Source organism: Galleria mellonella, unplaced genomic scaffold (assembly GCF_026898425.1).
Source record: "Galleria mellonella isolate WM207_F2 unplaced genomic scaffold, CSIRO_AGI_GalMel_v1 utg93, whole genome shotgun sequence".
Lineage (NCBI taxonomy): Eukaryota > Metazoa > Arthropoda > Insecta > Lepidoptera > Pyralidae > Galleria > Galleria mellonella.
In genome coordinates, this window is record NW_026442176.1 from 3024985 (window position 1) to 3040436 (window position 15452).

Here is a 15452-nt window from a genome sequence, read left to right on the forward strand (position 1 = left end):
TACTTTTATTTTTTTATTTAAATTAATTAATTAATTTAAGGTAATAATTTATTATTATCTACAATGTTTTCCGTTTCCTTTTCTACTAACTACGTCAACAATATGACATAGAGCGTTGCCAATGACCTTGCAATATTAATTAGATATGCGCGGATATTTGTACCAATATAAAAAAAAGTTATGCTTACGCCTGCAATCCCATAATGACCAATAGCGATCGAAGGCATTTCGTCGACTGACATTGTAGTGAATGGTGAACTAACTACATTAAATCGAGATAAAACTTTATTTATAGGTTTTGTAACGAAAGTCTACAAGTTTGTTATAAATAAACGTTAAACAATCTGTAAGGTATAACCCACGTTAAACGTTAGAAGCACAAGCAGACACGAGACAATTGTGAATTATCTTTTAATTATATTATCTTTCTACGAATGCTTCACCAATAGCAGCTCAATACTTTAATCCTTGTTTGAGCGAAACATTTACATAAAAAAATATTTATGTCTATCTGTCGTCGAGTGTACATAGTACGTACAAGCTCTGTTTAGTTTATAACTAGATGGCACTCTATAATACAATTGCTGATATTTATAATTTACTAGTCATAGTGTTCGAAAAACTATGCCATATCTTATCATACAATATATGTCAAAATTTGAAGACGTAAGTCTTCAGCCAGTGTGTATAGCCAGTGATGACCTAACCGAAACATAGTGGGAGGAAAGGGATTGTTAATAATGGAGACTGAGAATCCTATTGCTAGCAATATACCCAACCAGGTCGACCTCCTCGCGGTTTCCCCTGGAAACTATCATAGTTAATTCTTGATGAATTCATCATGATGGGCTAACTGGCCTGTTTTCATTCTCATCGATCACCCTTCACTGGTACTCCGCCAGCGTATCCTGTTAGCGCAGGCGGGGTTAGCATTCCATTTTCACCCATAAAAAAAAACCGAAACATAGTCCTACACGATTGCCGGTATGCAAAAGCTTCAAATTACTCAGCGAGCTATGGAGAGAGCTATGCTCGGAGTTTCTTTTTGTATTAGAATCCGAAATGAGGATATCCGAAAAAGAGCCAAAGTCACCGACATAGTCCGAAAGATAAGCAAGCTGAAGTGGCAATTAGCTGGTCACATAGCTCGAAGAACCGACTAACGATGGGAAAGAATGGATCTTGAGTGGCGACCCTGTGCGGCCAAATACAGTGTAGGACGACGACCCTCTCCCGCCCCTCTAGATGAAATAACGACCTCAATTGAATTGCAAGGAGCCAGTGAATGCAGGTAGCTTAGGACCGTTCTTTATAGCGGTCTAAGGGAGAGGTCTATTTTCATCAGTGGACGGATAATGCCTGAGATGATGATGATGATTTATAAGTTACTACCCTTTACCACAGACTACGCTCGTGTGATGAGATATGTTTACTATACTGGATAAAAAGTGGTCTAAATCCTTCTCCATCCTATATAGTACCTATGTGTAAATAAAATTTTACAAAGATTGGTTAAGTGTAAGACAACAAAAAAACAAACTCACTTTCACATTTATAATATTAGTAAAGATTACAAATTGTAAAGTTCAATGCTTGGTAGCATTAGATGTTATTTAAAACTATTGAATAAGAAAGAAATATGTACAAGTCTCATAGAGGCGTTTCCTGTTTAATAGGTTTCCAGTGCAAAAAATACGAATCACTAATAATCTAAATACTTGGCATGCACTTACTATCCTTGAGTTAATTGAGAATAAAGACTTAGAAAATTGAATTTATTAAATTGCTAATTGGTTCCTAATTCACTTATCAGTGATTTAATAAATCACAAATTTTTACCCGCAACTTAATCCACATGATCTAAGGCTTATTTCCTTCTCCATTCCATACATTTAGTACGTGTGTACTAGATTTCATAGTGATTGATTAAGCTATTAAGGCGCTAAACAATAACGAACATACCTTTAAATTTATAATATTACTTTTCTATAATGGATGATAATGGAATAGAAATGACAACGATATACACTGGCGGGGCACCAAAGAGGGATGATAGTTAAAAATGAAAAGGCAGATCAGTTAGCCCATCGTAAAGTATACACCTGGGATTTAGCACGATGGTTTTCATAGTTTGTTTATGTTTGTTATATTTTTTTATGCAACTATAAAATGGCAAACAAGCTGACGGTCCACCTGATGGAAAGTGGTAACCGTCGATTATAGACAGGAGCAGCACCATGGACATAACAGAGTATACTGTTTCACCCATGATACCCCTCACTCGTTGCCATTCCTGAGGACTCAGGTGTTATTCCTCTGTACTCTGTAAATTCACGCCATATCCCACCCTTCAAACCAAAACACAGTCATGCAAACAAAACTATTTCACGGTAGAAACACAAATAGGACAGAAGTGCTCAAGCAAACGACTTTTGTAAAAAGTCTCCCACTAGTATATCCTAGCTTTTTAACGACTAATTTAGCACAAATTTAATGTTTTGGATAAAGGATATTTTTTATTCCAGTCAATCTATGTCAGTCATTCAGTCATTAGGCCCGCCTTTTATACCATATTTTCATTTAGTTAATAATGTTTAAAACAATATTTATATATCCTGGTCACGTGGGCAAGGTAACAAAGTCGCGTATAATTAAGCACTATAATGTAATAAGTATCACTTGAGCGAAATCTTGCCACAGCCCACAATCAGCACAGGGACATTATATGTATTGTGTTATCTGTGATCCTTGGACGTCAATTTGAAAACTTTTTCTAATACCTTTGAAATTACAACGTACAAAGGTGATGTGTAGTCCCGGCATAGAGTAGGCCACCACTTCCTTTTCTGTAAGTGTTGTAAGAGGCAATTAAGGGAAACTAAATGGTCGAGGGATGGGCAACGCATCAGCGACGGGGGGGAAGGGATTGTTAGTAATGGGATCTAACAGCCCCATTACTTACAATACACCCTATCAGGTCGACCTCTACGTAGTTCTCCCTGGAAACCATCGTGGTTAATTCTTGTGAAATTCGTAACGATGTGTGGCTAACTGGCCTGCTTTCATCCTCACCTATCACCCCTCACTGGTGCCCCGCCAGCGTATACCGATAGCGCAGACGGGGTAACCATTCCATTATCATCCATTAAAATAAACGCATCAGCGGCCTTTTTAAAACATCACCAAAGTCTAACTGCGGTTGCCAACCCGCAGTCAGTAGTTGCAAGTGCGGCAGAGGGAGACTTTGTACAAAAGCCGATTGCTTGGGTACCTCTGTCCCATTCGAGTTTCTACCGTGATGCAGTTGTGTTTGCATGTCTGTGTTTCGGTTTAAAGGGTGGGATATGGTAGTAAATTTATTGGGTACAGAGAAATAACATCTGAGTCCTCAAGAATGGCAACGCATGTGAAGGTATCATGGGCGTAACAGTATACTCTATTATGTCCATGGTACTGCTCATGTCTATAGGCGACGGTTACCACTTTCCATCCGGTGGGCCGTCAGCTTGTTTGCTATTCTAAGTTGTATAAAAAAAAATACTGACAAAGCCCCCCAATAGGCCTGTGTTCAATTTTGGACATTTAACGACTGATATGATAAAGGTATGTATTGTGGTATAACATCAAAGGGTATCGTGAGCATCTTGATGCATTCTGTGTAATTAATGTAATAAATGTGAAATTTTCTAATGGTCAAAAGTAGAAAGAAAATAGAAGTGAAATAGTAAAAAACATCCATCTACCCAGATGGATAGACTTTTATTTTTTCGCAAAAAACTACTAAACGGATTTAAATGAAATTTGGTACACGGGTAGGTTATATGCTAACTTAACATATAGGATAATTTATGCACTTATCCACGTGGACGAAGCCACGAGATACAGCTAGCCATATTTATAGGCGACGGTTACCATTTTCCATTAAGTGAAACGTCAACTTGTTTACCATTCGGTTAACAAGTTAGATAAAGTAATAAATCTCGAAATATACAAAGAGCCAAGGAAGCGGAATTAATTTTCATTAAAAAAAATTGGAAATAAAAATAAGATAGTGATTTTTTTTTTATTCAATACTATCTATCAATCGATTACAAGTTAAAAGTCATCAGTTATCAATCAGTCCTGGTCAACGAAGGGTTCAATTTTAACTACCTTCGTCTGTTCTTGTTTTCGACAGTTTGACACGGGTAGGACCTACAACAACCATTAGCTCAGTTCAACAATTTTCATTATTTTCAACATATTAATACTGACATAGTTAAAAAAAAAACCTAATATTATATATTGAAAGGCAAATAATAAAAGAAAATTCTGACATGCACATGGCTAATTTTCACTAATTGAAAGTTAATTTAATTAAATTGATTAAAAAAATTAGGTAAAAGAAAAAAAATATTTTCCACTAAAACGCCACTAATTTGCAAATATGATAGTCAAACAATTACATTATATAGTTCAAACCGGTCCATCCAATAAGATATCACTTTTCTGTAATGGGTGATAATGGAATGGGGACCCCACCTGCGCCATTAGTATACACTGGTGGAGCACCAGTGAGGATGAAAAAGGATGAGGAAGGATTAAAAGACAGGTCAGTTAGCCCATCGTGACAAATTCAACGATAAATTAGTCGCATTAATTTTCTTAGACATTTCCAAAAAAGGATATATTGATAGCAATGAAGGCTAACCTTCCCATTATTAACAATCTCGTTAACTATCCATTACTAAATATTAGCCTTTCCCACAAGGGAAGAATTACTAGAAGTACCAGAGGGAGACTTTGTACAAAAGTCGATTGCTTGGGTACCATTCGTGTTTCTACCGTGAAGCAGTTTGCATGGCTGTGTTTCTGTTTGAAGGGTGGGATATGGCGTAAAATTACTGAGTACAGAGGAATAACACCTGAGTCCTCAGGAATGGCAATGCATGGGGGGTATCATGGGCGAAACAGTATACTCTGTTATGTCCATGGTAGGCGACGATAACCACTTTCCATCAGGTGAGCCGTCAGCTTTTTTGCCATTCTAAGTCGTATAAAAAAATTACTCTACTATTAAGTTCCCATAATCGCCTTTTCTGACACCTACGTAAAAGAAAGAAGTGGACCATTCTATGCCGGGACCAATTTTTATAGTGATTTCTTCTAATCAGACTTGTTTATAAGTTAGCAAGAAAGTAAAATTCAAATAGGCGATCAGCCTTGAGATGCGAATGTGGAGCAATGCATAATAAGCCAATAGTGATCTTGTTTATATTATTTATCTTCTTGAATGTTGTACTATTTTGTATATAAGCCTGAAGTACTTTGTAATACTTTATTTAACCATATATATTAATAACCATACATTAACTCAGTACAATATTAGAAGTATTATTTAGCCTCACCCACGACTATCACCTCTAAGCTTTTTTTGATAGATAATATTAGATAGGTAACATCGCCTGCTAGGCAATGATGTTTAGTGGATGAAAGCGGTATGAAAAGACAGGTCAGTCAAGATAGTCCATCATGATAAATACATGGGGAATTAATCACAATGATTTCCAGATGGGGGGGAGGGGTGTATGGAGTTCAGTCTGATAGAGTGCATAGCTAGTAATGGGACCGTTTAATTTCATTACTAAAAATCCTTTTCCTACCTCGAAGACAAAATTCTATAGAATGCAATATTATTATTGTTCAACATGGACAAGGCAGGATAAAAAAGTTCCACTGTTATGAGTTAAGAGAATAATCTCTTTTAATAATATATAATTAATATAAATAATATATGAAGGTCGTTATTTTATTATTTGAATGCTATGTAACATCATAGACATCATGTCATATCATTAGAGGTATAGGTATTATAAATATTAAACATTGTTGCATTAGGCAAGGACCTATAATAATATCGTTGTAATAAATGAGTAAACAATTAAATAATGTTAACATTTGTAAAGATGTTTGGATGTTTGTATATCCATTCACACATTAATAGCTGAATGAATTTGAATAAAATTTGGTTCACGAATAGGTTATATCCTAACTTAAAACATAAGATATTATATTTACTGATTCAATTGAAACAGCTAGAGTTTCAGTAAATGAGTAAATTTTGCTGTTTAAAAAAGAAGACTTCAATCATAACAGAAAATATTACTAAATATTTTTAACATAGATAAATTCTTAAGTACGTTATTATGTTATTATGTACCACGTAAATTAAGATATAAACATAAAAAAAACAGTAAGTCATTTAATTGTAAAAATAATGAACAAAATCAATTAATAGTTTACAAATATAATTTGCAATAAAGTAAAATAGTAAATTAAAACTACATATATATTAAATAATTTTCGGACAATATACATGAGTCCTTATAAACGTTCTTTTTTAAACTTGAAAATTTTAACTTAAACAAGATTAATTCATGCATAACATTACATTTACGGTTACTGCAAATGCTTTGTTTTAAATTAGCTGATTTCAATAATTCTTTTGCATTCTATTGAGTTTAAGGTGCATTTAGGTCGTCCCATCTGCAATGCATCAACTATTATATAATAAAATTTAGACAAATAATCAATCTGGTTTAACTTTATAAACTGGGAGGAAGGGATTGTTATCAATGAGGTGATTAGTTCCCATTCAGCTCGACCTTCACGCGGTGTCCCCTGGAAACTATCGTGACTAATTTATCATTGAATTCGTCCGATGGGCTGACCTGCCTTTTCAACCTCACCTATCACCTCTCACTGGTACCCCGCCAGTGTATATCGATAACACAGACGTATCCTCGTCTGTGTTGCATGCCATTTTCACCCATTAAAAAAAAAACTTTATAAACTAGTACTCCAGTTTAGATGGAGTAAACACACCTTTATTCTCGTATTCGTCTCATATTTTTATTATCTCTTTGTGAAACAGTATTAAATTATATAATATTGCTAGCTGACTCGGCAAACGTTGTTTTACCATGTACATTATTTCGAGAACTATACATGAAAATATATCGTACTACAATTACTATATTCGATCGCCATCTTGCAACCCTATTGCGGCATATAAAAATCGCGATTAAAAAACAGGGATTGATCGTAAAAGCGTGAAAATTTGAAGTTTTGTATATTTTTTAATGCTAAATCATAATAAAATAAAAATTAAAAATATTTCGTCGAAAAAATAAAAAAAAATATTTAGGGATAGGTCACCCTTATCATTAAGGGGTATGAAAAATAGATGTTGCCCGATTCTCAGACCTACCCAATATGCACACAAAATTTCATAACAATCAGTAAAGCCGTTTCGAAGGAGTTTGGTAACAAACACCGCGACACGAGAATTTTATATATTAGATATCCAGTATGAAATCACCTTTACGTGCAGCTTATTAACCAATATTCACATCTTAATTCTACATCTCTATTAAATACACCTATTTAACATTTAAGTTAAATATACACGGTAAGTTTTCATAAATATTTATGAGTTTAACTTTGTTAACATGCTACTTGTATTCCGCAGCTTTGCACGGATAAATTCTAACTAATATTATAAATAAGAAAGTGAGTTTGTTTGTTACGCTTTCATATCTAATTCACTGAATCGATTATGATAAATTTTGATTTAGAGATAGATGTGACCCTAAAGAAGATTATAGGCTTTTTCTTACGAGAACCTTATAAGAGGTGTGATTAGGGAGGGGTAATTTTTGTATAAAACTTTTTATTGCGTTAACCGATCTGCTTCAAAATATTCAAAATTATTGTTGGTAATTCATAATTAAAGTATACATATTTTTTCTCAAACTACTTTGTAAAGAGGGTGGGTAACTTTTTACATCTACTTTATCTCTGTCTATACACACATATAAAAGCTAGTCGTTAAACAAAATATCCTATATATTAGGTTAGAATATAACCTACCCGTGTACCAAATTTCATTCGAATCCATTCAGCCATTTAAGCGTGATTGAGTAATGAACATTCAAACAACTTTACAAATTTTTATAAAATATTTACAATCGTAATATTAAGATATCATTTTTGTAAAGAGATAAATAGTTTTTTATACCTTTATATCTATGGAGAAGTATAAATATGTATTCATATGTCTTTTTTATATCTGTCAATTGTGTTTGCATGGCTGTGTTTTGGTTTGAAGGGTGGGATATGGCGTGAATTTACTGGGTAGAGAGGAATAACACCTGAGTCCTCAGGAATGGCAACGCAGGGGGGGTATCATGGGCGAAACAGTATACGCTGTTATGTCCATGGTACTGCTCATGTCTATAGGCGACGGTTACCACTTTCCATCAGGTGGGCCGTCAGCTTGTTTGTCATTCTAAGTTGTATAAAAAAAAACCTATTCCCACTGCTGGATTCAAGTCTCTTCAGATAAGGTCATGGATATAAGCTAATTATTATTACCATGTTAACAAGGTGATTATCATGTTAGCTGTTAACTGTCCAATGCTGAACCTAGCTATGTCTCCCTTATAAAGGAGGGCATTGCCACTATATGCCGTGCTTGGCGGGCGGGTTTGTAACCACAGTCAGCTTTTAGTAATAAATAATAATAATAAATAATCTTTATTTTCAGGTATATACCCATAGTAACAAATCAAAAGGTACGTTGCTGCCCATCCCTCTACTATTAAGTTCTCTCAGTCGCCTCTTACGACACTTAATGGAAAAGAAGGGATGATCTATTCTATGCCGTGGCCTATATATGTATAACTATGTAGTTGTTAGTATGCACACAGTATACTATACTTATAGGTATTTTTTTTAGGGGTGATAATGGAATGGTAACCCGGCTGCGCTAATGGGTTACGCTGGCGAGGCACCAGTGAAAGATGATCGATGACAATGAAAACAGGCCAGTTAGACCATCATGATGAATCCATCAAGAATTAACCATGATAGTTTCCAGGGAGAACCGCCTACCTGGTTGGGTATATAGGTATTACTAACAATGCACATATTACTACACATAATACCTCCATTCATGTCTTCAATTATGTTAGATATTTCGACATTTTCAACCGACTTCAAAAAGGAGATTCTCGATTTGGTTATAATACGAGTATTTTTATTTATATTTGTTACCTCACAACTCCGTTAGTTCGAAACCGATATGGAAAATTCTTTTTTTTTTTTATATGAAATGAAATATTTACAGAGTTCCATATAAATTTAAATCTATTAGTCCCATATAAATAAAAATATAATTGGTTTTGTCACAATTGAAATATTTTTTTTTTGTGAAACACAATCTGTAATTATATATAATATTAGAATCCATCACAAATCATGCACGCTTGCAACATGCTAGAAGTAGCGTTCAAGCGTTTCCACCTCTTGTCATAATATGATGATCTTGAGTCACAGTACACGGTAATTTCACTGCAATTATTTCCCATTTAAAGCCGAAATAATGACATATCTGGCTCGGCAGATATAAATAAGACTATGTTACCTACTCAGGTGAATAACATTGTTAAGATTTCACTGAACCCATTGTTAGTATAAAACCTTTTATTAAAGATTTATATAGTAAAATCGTAAAAAAAAAAAACTGGCATGATTCGGTCGGTCCGTTTGAAATTTGGAATAGTGAATATTGTCGATTTGTTATTGCCAGTAGATGCCACGGTTAGCAGGTGAGTGAGCAACTGTAATTAGGTTTTTAGTGTTATGTTAAGAGGGACGCTGTTGCCCATACTTCAAACGTTAAGTTCCCTTAATGAAAGGAAAGGAAAAGGAAGAGAAAGGAAGGGATAGGCCATTTTATGCCGGGATACACATAGCATCAGGATCCTAACCTGATCCTGATACTCTCTTTATATTCTGTTTAGTTTTAACCTTATTGTATTAAAAAAAAATTGCTACAGGATCTGTTATCACATAGCTAAAATTATGGTAATATTGCATCATGGTCGTACTGTTTCCAATGTAACCAATAGCAGTGAGTATAGTATATTCTGGGCACAGCCTACCGCGATCGAATTTAGACGCCGCGGTACGAATTGCGGCCTTTCTCGTATCGATAACAGCTGACGCAAGTTTGCAACACTCATTGAAGAATTCTGATGCAATAATTTAGTGAATTAGCAATTTCATATTTTCTTTATAACATTAGAAATGCTTAAAAGAGAGAGATGCTTTTATTATTCTTAATTTTAAATTTGATAAAAAATATATATGTATATCCCAGTTTTTTTTTTTTTTTAAACGAGGTCATGCGTATCTTGTTTGAAGGTTTTTATTTATTTATTGTGTTATGACCACACTACAAAAAATGTTTGGTACAAAAGGCGGACTTAATGCTATATAACATTCTCTCCCAGTCAAACTTTGGTAAGACGTAAATATAATTATGCAGTGAAAAAAAATTGTTGTAATATAATATATAAATTATATTATAATACAAATTATATAATATATACAATGGAGAACTCCTGCACTATTTTTATCATCAAGATAAAGAATATAAATATAACAAATAACTTAATCAATCAGCTTTATGTTCTTCTATACCAATCTAACAAGCTATAACTTTATAACCAGGAGGAAAGGGGGGAAAAGGAATTGTTAGTAATGGAGACTGAGAATCCCATTGCTAGCAATATACCCAACCAGGTCGACCTCCTCGCGGTTCTCCCTGGAAACTATAATGGTTAATTCCTGATGAATTCATCATGATGAGCTAACTGGCCTGTTTTCATTCTCATCTATCACCCTTCACTGGTGCTCCGCCAGCGTATCCCGTTAGAGCAGACGAGGTTACCTTACCATTTTCACCCATCAAAAAAAACAGGAGGAAAGGGGATTGTTAGTAATGGGGTTTAACTGTCTCGTTGTTAGCAATACGCCCTATCAGGTCGACCTCCACGCGGTTCCACCTGGAAACCGTCGTGGTTAATTCTATAGAATTCGTCACGATGGACTAACTGATCTGCTTTAATCGTTCCCTATCATCCCTCACTGGTGCCCCGCCAGCGTGTACTGATAGTGCAGTCTATTACCATTTCCTAATCACCTATTCTAAAAAAATAATGTAACTTAAAGCTAGTTAGATTAAAGTAATTACCAGAGGGAGACTTTGTACAAAAGTCGATTGCTTGGGTACCTCTGTCCCATTCGTGTTTCAACCGCAAAACAGTTGTTTTTGCATGGCTGTGTTTCGGTTTGAAGGGTGGGATATGGCGTGAATTTACTGGGTACGGAGGAATAAAACCTGAGTCCTCAGGAATGGCAACGCATGGGGGATATCATGGGCGAAACACTATACTTTGTTATATCCATGGTACTGCTACTACCACTTTCCACTTTCCATCAGGTGGGCCGTCAGCTTGTTTGCCATTCTGTTGTATAAAAAAAAAATAAAAAATAAAAATAATAATAATAAGGCATTGTTTTGTTATTTATTTGAAAAAAGCTGATGCATTAATGCACAAAATTGATAATTCCACATATTTTTTTTCTACATCCACTGCTTAATGCAGAAAGAAGCTTCTCTCCGTCTTTGGCAAAATAAAAGTATCATATCCTTATTAATGTTATAAATACGAAACTAAATAACAATTTGTTTCTTTGTCGTCTTTTAACGCCTTAACGGCCTACTTAATCGTCATTTGCAAATAGTAACAGTAGATGGAAAAAGGCTACCTTTATCCTAGTCAATATTATAGTCAGTTAGTAAAAATTATAGATTTTCATATATGATCATGTTTTCTGTCAGATCCTAGCTATGTTTGAATCTAAATATTTAAAACTGTACTATGTATAGAAAATCACAATAAAGAACAATCCTATATAATCCTGCATTTATAACTAGGTATATATAAAACTAATTAGCATTTCCTAATTATCATCCGACATTTCTTTGAACATGTGAGAATATTGTGAATGATTGTTTTTTTTTTTCTTAAACAATAAAAGTATTTGAAACTTATCACTTTTTAATGGTAGAATAGGTATGAATTAAAACTATCCTAGATTAACACTACTATATGTTTTAGGTAGCGACTTGCAACTACTAAATTAGTATATGTTGCAGAAGGCCATTATTATAGGAAGTGAAAATATTTAACAATATTCAATACAAAAGAAACTGTAATATAAAACCCCTCTCAAATTTATAGTAATTATTATACGAGCTTCTTCCTTCATGTGATAATTTTAAAAACTGATCAATAATTTCTCTGTTGCAACAGATACAGATTACTGACCGACCTTGCGTCTCAGGATTCATCTGCATAGTAATGTCTATCAAGATTGACGTTTTAAAGATCAGGCGGTGGCCATGCGTACGCGCAGCCACCACGCCCTCGCGTTTGGAAGCCCATATAAAAGCACCACGAGCACAGCATCAGTATTCATTTACCGAGTGAATATCTTGTAGTCCCAACGCAATGGCAGCTAAGGTGATCAATTAATTAATTCTATCTAATGCATAACAAATATTAAACGCGAGTGCTCGAGAATTACCATATTTATAAAATTAAAAATATCTATTCGCAATAACCGTAGATTGCGCGTAGCGTTTAGTGTTGCCGTTATAGTGAATGATCGATTTGTCTAATAACTTTTTTTATTAACATATTGGAATCTATCAATAATCGAACAGATTACTCAAAAATCTATAATTGGTCGAATTCTTATTCAGGACATCGAACTAAGACATGACCTGAGATAATTGATCTGTTTCATATGAGACATTACTCCCAAGTACGTTTTAGGTATAACACCTTAGTTTTCGGAATGGCAACACTTGAGGGGTACTGTGAATGTCAGGATATATATAATATAAAATATTTATTGTGCTGTGCATATCTATGAATAACGGTTACAATTTTCTATCAGATGATCCGTTAGTTTGTTATTTTTATTAATATAAAAACTTAAATAACATAACTGTTTCCATTACTTTCAGTTCATCGTAGTACTCGCCGCTCTAGTGGCAGTCGCCCACAGTTCAGTGGTTGGAATAGACAGTGACTACACCAGCTTCGCGTACGATGTGGCTGACCCCAACACAGGCGACTACAAGAGCCAAGTGGAGACCCGCGTCGGCGGCAACGTGCAGGGACAATACTCGCTGCTCGACGCCGACGGCACCAGGCGCACTGTTGACTACGCCGCCGACGACGTCAACGGATTCAACGCTGTCGTGCGCAAGGATCCCGCTGTTGTCGCTGCACCCGTAGTCGCCGCTGCGCCCGCTGTGGTTGCCGCCCGCACTGTTGCCGCTCCAGTGTACTCCGCAGCCGCGCCCGCTGTAGTTGCCGCGCGTACTGTAGTCGCACCTTCAGTTTATGCTAGTCCATCAGTGGTCGCCGCCCGTACCGTCGCAGCTCCCTCTGTATATGCCGCCTCTGCTCCTGCCGTGGTCGCCGCCCGTACCATCGCAGCTCCCTCAGTATATGCCGCCTCTGCGCCTGCCGTAGTCGCCGCCCGTTACGCGGCTCCCTCTGTATACGCCGCCTCTGCTCCCGCCGTGGTCGCCGCCCGTACCGTAGCGAGTCCCGCTGTATACGCGGCCTCCTCCCCTGCCGTAGTTGCCGCTCGTACTGTAGCAGCTCCCGGTATCTATGCTGCTTCTGCGCCCGCAGTAGTCGCGGGTCCTTCAGTCTACAGTACAATATCCACTGGTCCCGCTGTAATTAGCCGCACTGTGTCCTCTCCTTACATCACATCCTACTCTGCTCCTTTGTCCTCCTGGTAAATGATATATCAAAGATTATAACTTAATACTCCTTAGTTATAGACAACGACTTGCTCTGAACTACAGCGAATGATTGTAAATATTGTTAAATATTTGTACATATACAAAAAAGATGTATAAATAAAAAAAAATATATAAATACTACTTAAATTTTTTATTTATTTTATAGTTTATTGTATACACTAATAACTCTACAAGAGTAGTCTTCCAGCAAACTCAAAATGCAACCCATAGCAAAAAATATATTTCATATTTGATGTACTGAAAAGGAATAATTTATTAGGAGATGCTATTTATTGAATACTTACCCAGAATAGCAGAAGATCGAGAAATAAAATAAAGTATATTTTGTTAAAAAAAAAGGGATTGTTGGCTAAAAATATTTACAGATTTTCATTCGCGAGTATTAAGCAAGTATATAAGAAATTTCATGACAACTAGTTGAACTGTTAAGATACCAAAAACAAACAAACAAACTTACTTTCATGTTTAGAAAGAAATAAGTAAGTAATAAAGTATGAAGCGAGGAATGGCATCACCGGAAATACCTCAGGATTTACTTAACTTTAAAAAATTAAACTTTTTCTTTTACGTGTAGTACAGTACATTTAGTCATCCATTTGGATGACTTTCAAATTTGGATTGGATTGAGTTTGGCTCTTTCATCTAATAATATTTTTATTTTTATTTTCATCTAATAGTATTTTTAAGATTTCTCAAATAAAATAAAAAAAAAACAAGCTTCTTTATATCGAATAGACCTCATACTATCTGTCGAAGACTTCATCATTACCACCAGTAAGAATTATCGATTTCATTTAAAAATAACTTTTTAACGACATTCCACGTATGTTTTGATGATATGTGATAAAAAATTCATCTGAACGTTCGATATTCCAAGATAATAAAATTATTGTAAATGTTGTTTCATTACACCCGTTATGGGGTGACGCTTTTATATCTTCCCATAAAGTGTCATATAGATCGAACATAAACTGCAGAAGTTATGATATTTTTTATTAGACTTCGGATTCGCTCGTGGACTTACTTCACTCGATGGAAAATAATGGCAAGATCTAAGACAAAATGTGCTAACCCAACAAACTACATAACCAAATAGTTAACTTTTAAACTTTCACGTCGTTTGGTTTTTAGTCAATAGTTTACCTAAATGATAGTGTTAATTCCCATCTTTTATATACCATAAGATTATTCACTATTCATCATTCACTTGAAGAATCTGAGATTACAAGTGTTCCTCTACGAATAGAAGCAGAAGCATGTAGTGCCAAAGAATAAAACCCTTGGCTGTACACACCTAGAAATATGATGAAACCACTTCATGTAAATATGAAATTTTTACAAAAGTATCACATTATAAAGTTATAAAAACAAGCTCTGCCCATTTGTCAATAGTTTAGTATTGTATAGTTACTAGTATAATAGTTTCGAATAACTACTGGTATAATTGTAACTTGTTTTTACAACTTTTATTAAACTTTTTCAAACAGTCTTTCCAGTTCAATTTGTAATCAAATTTTTAAATACTTCTTGTTATCATATCGAATCGAAATTTTGCATAAGCATATGGATATCCTAATAATAAAATTGTAATTGAAGAATGTTTATATATGAAAGATATAAAAAAAAATATAAAGGATTTTAATATAAACAATCCCTATAAAACTAATTAATTACATTATTTGATACTTTGATATAAGTTACTATAAGTATA

At 34.9% G+C, this 15452-nt stretch overlaps 1 protein-coding gene across 1 annotated transcript; it reads left to right on the top strand.

The window, feature by feature from the left end:
- The first annotated feature begins 12348 nt into the window (after window positions 1-12348).
- On the top strand, window positions 12349-13861 carry LOC113522126 (cuticle protein 21-like). The gene is made up of 2 exons (XM_026907803.3): window positions 12349-12416; window positions 12926-13861. Exons 1-2 carry the CDS (start codon window positions 12405-12407, stop codon window positions 13715-13717), a joined length of 804 nt encoding a protein of 267 aa, XP_026763604.3. The 5' UTR covers window positions 12349-12404; the 3' UTR covers window positions 13718-13861.
- Window positions 13862-15452: the final 1591 nt, after the last annotated feature.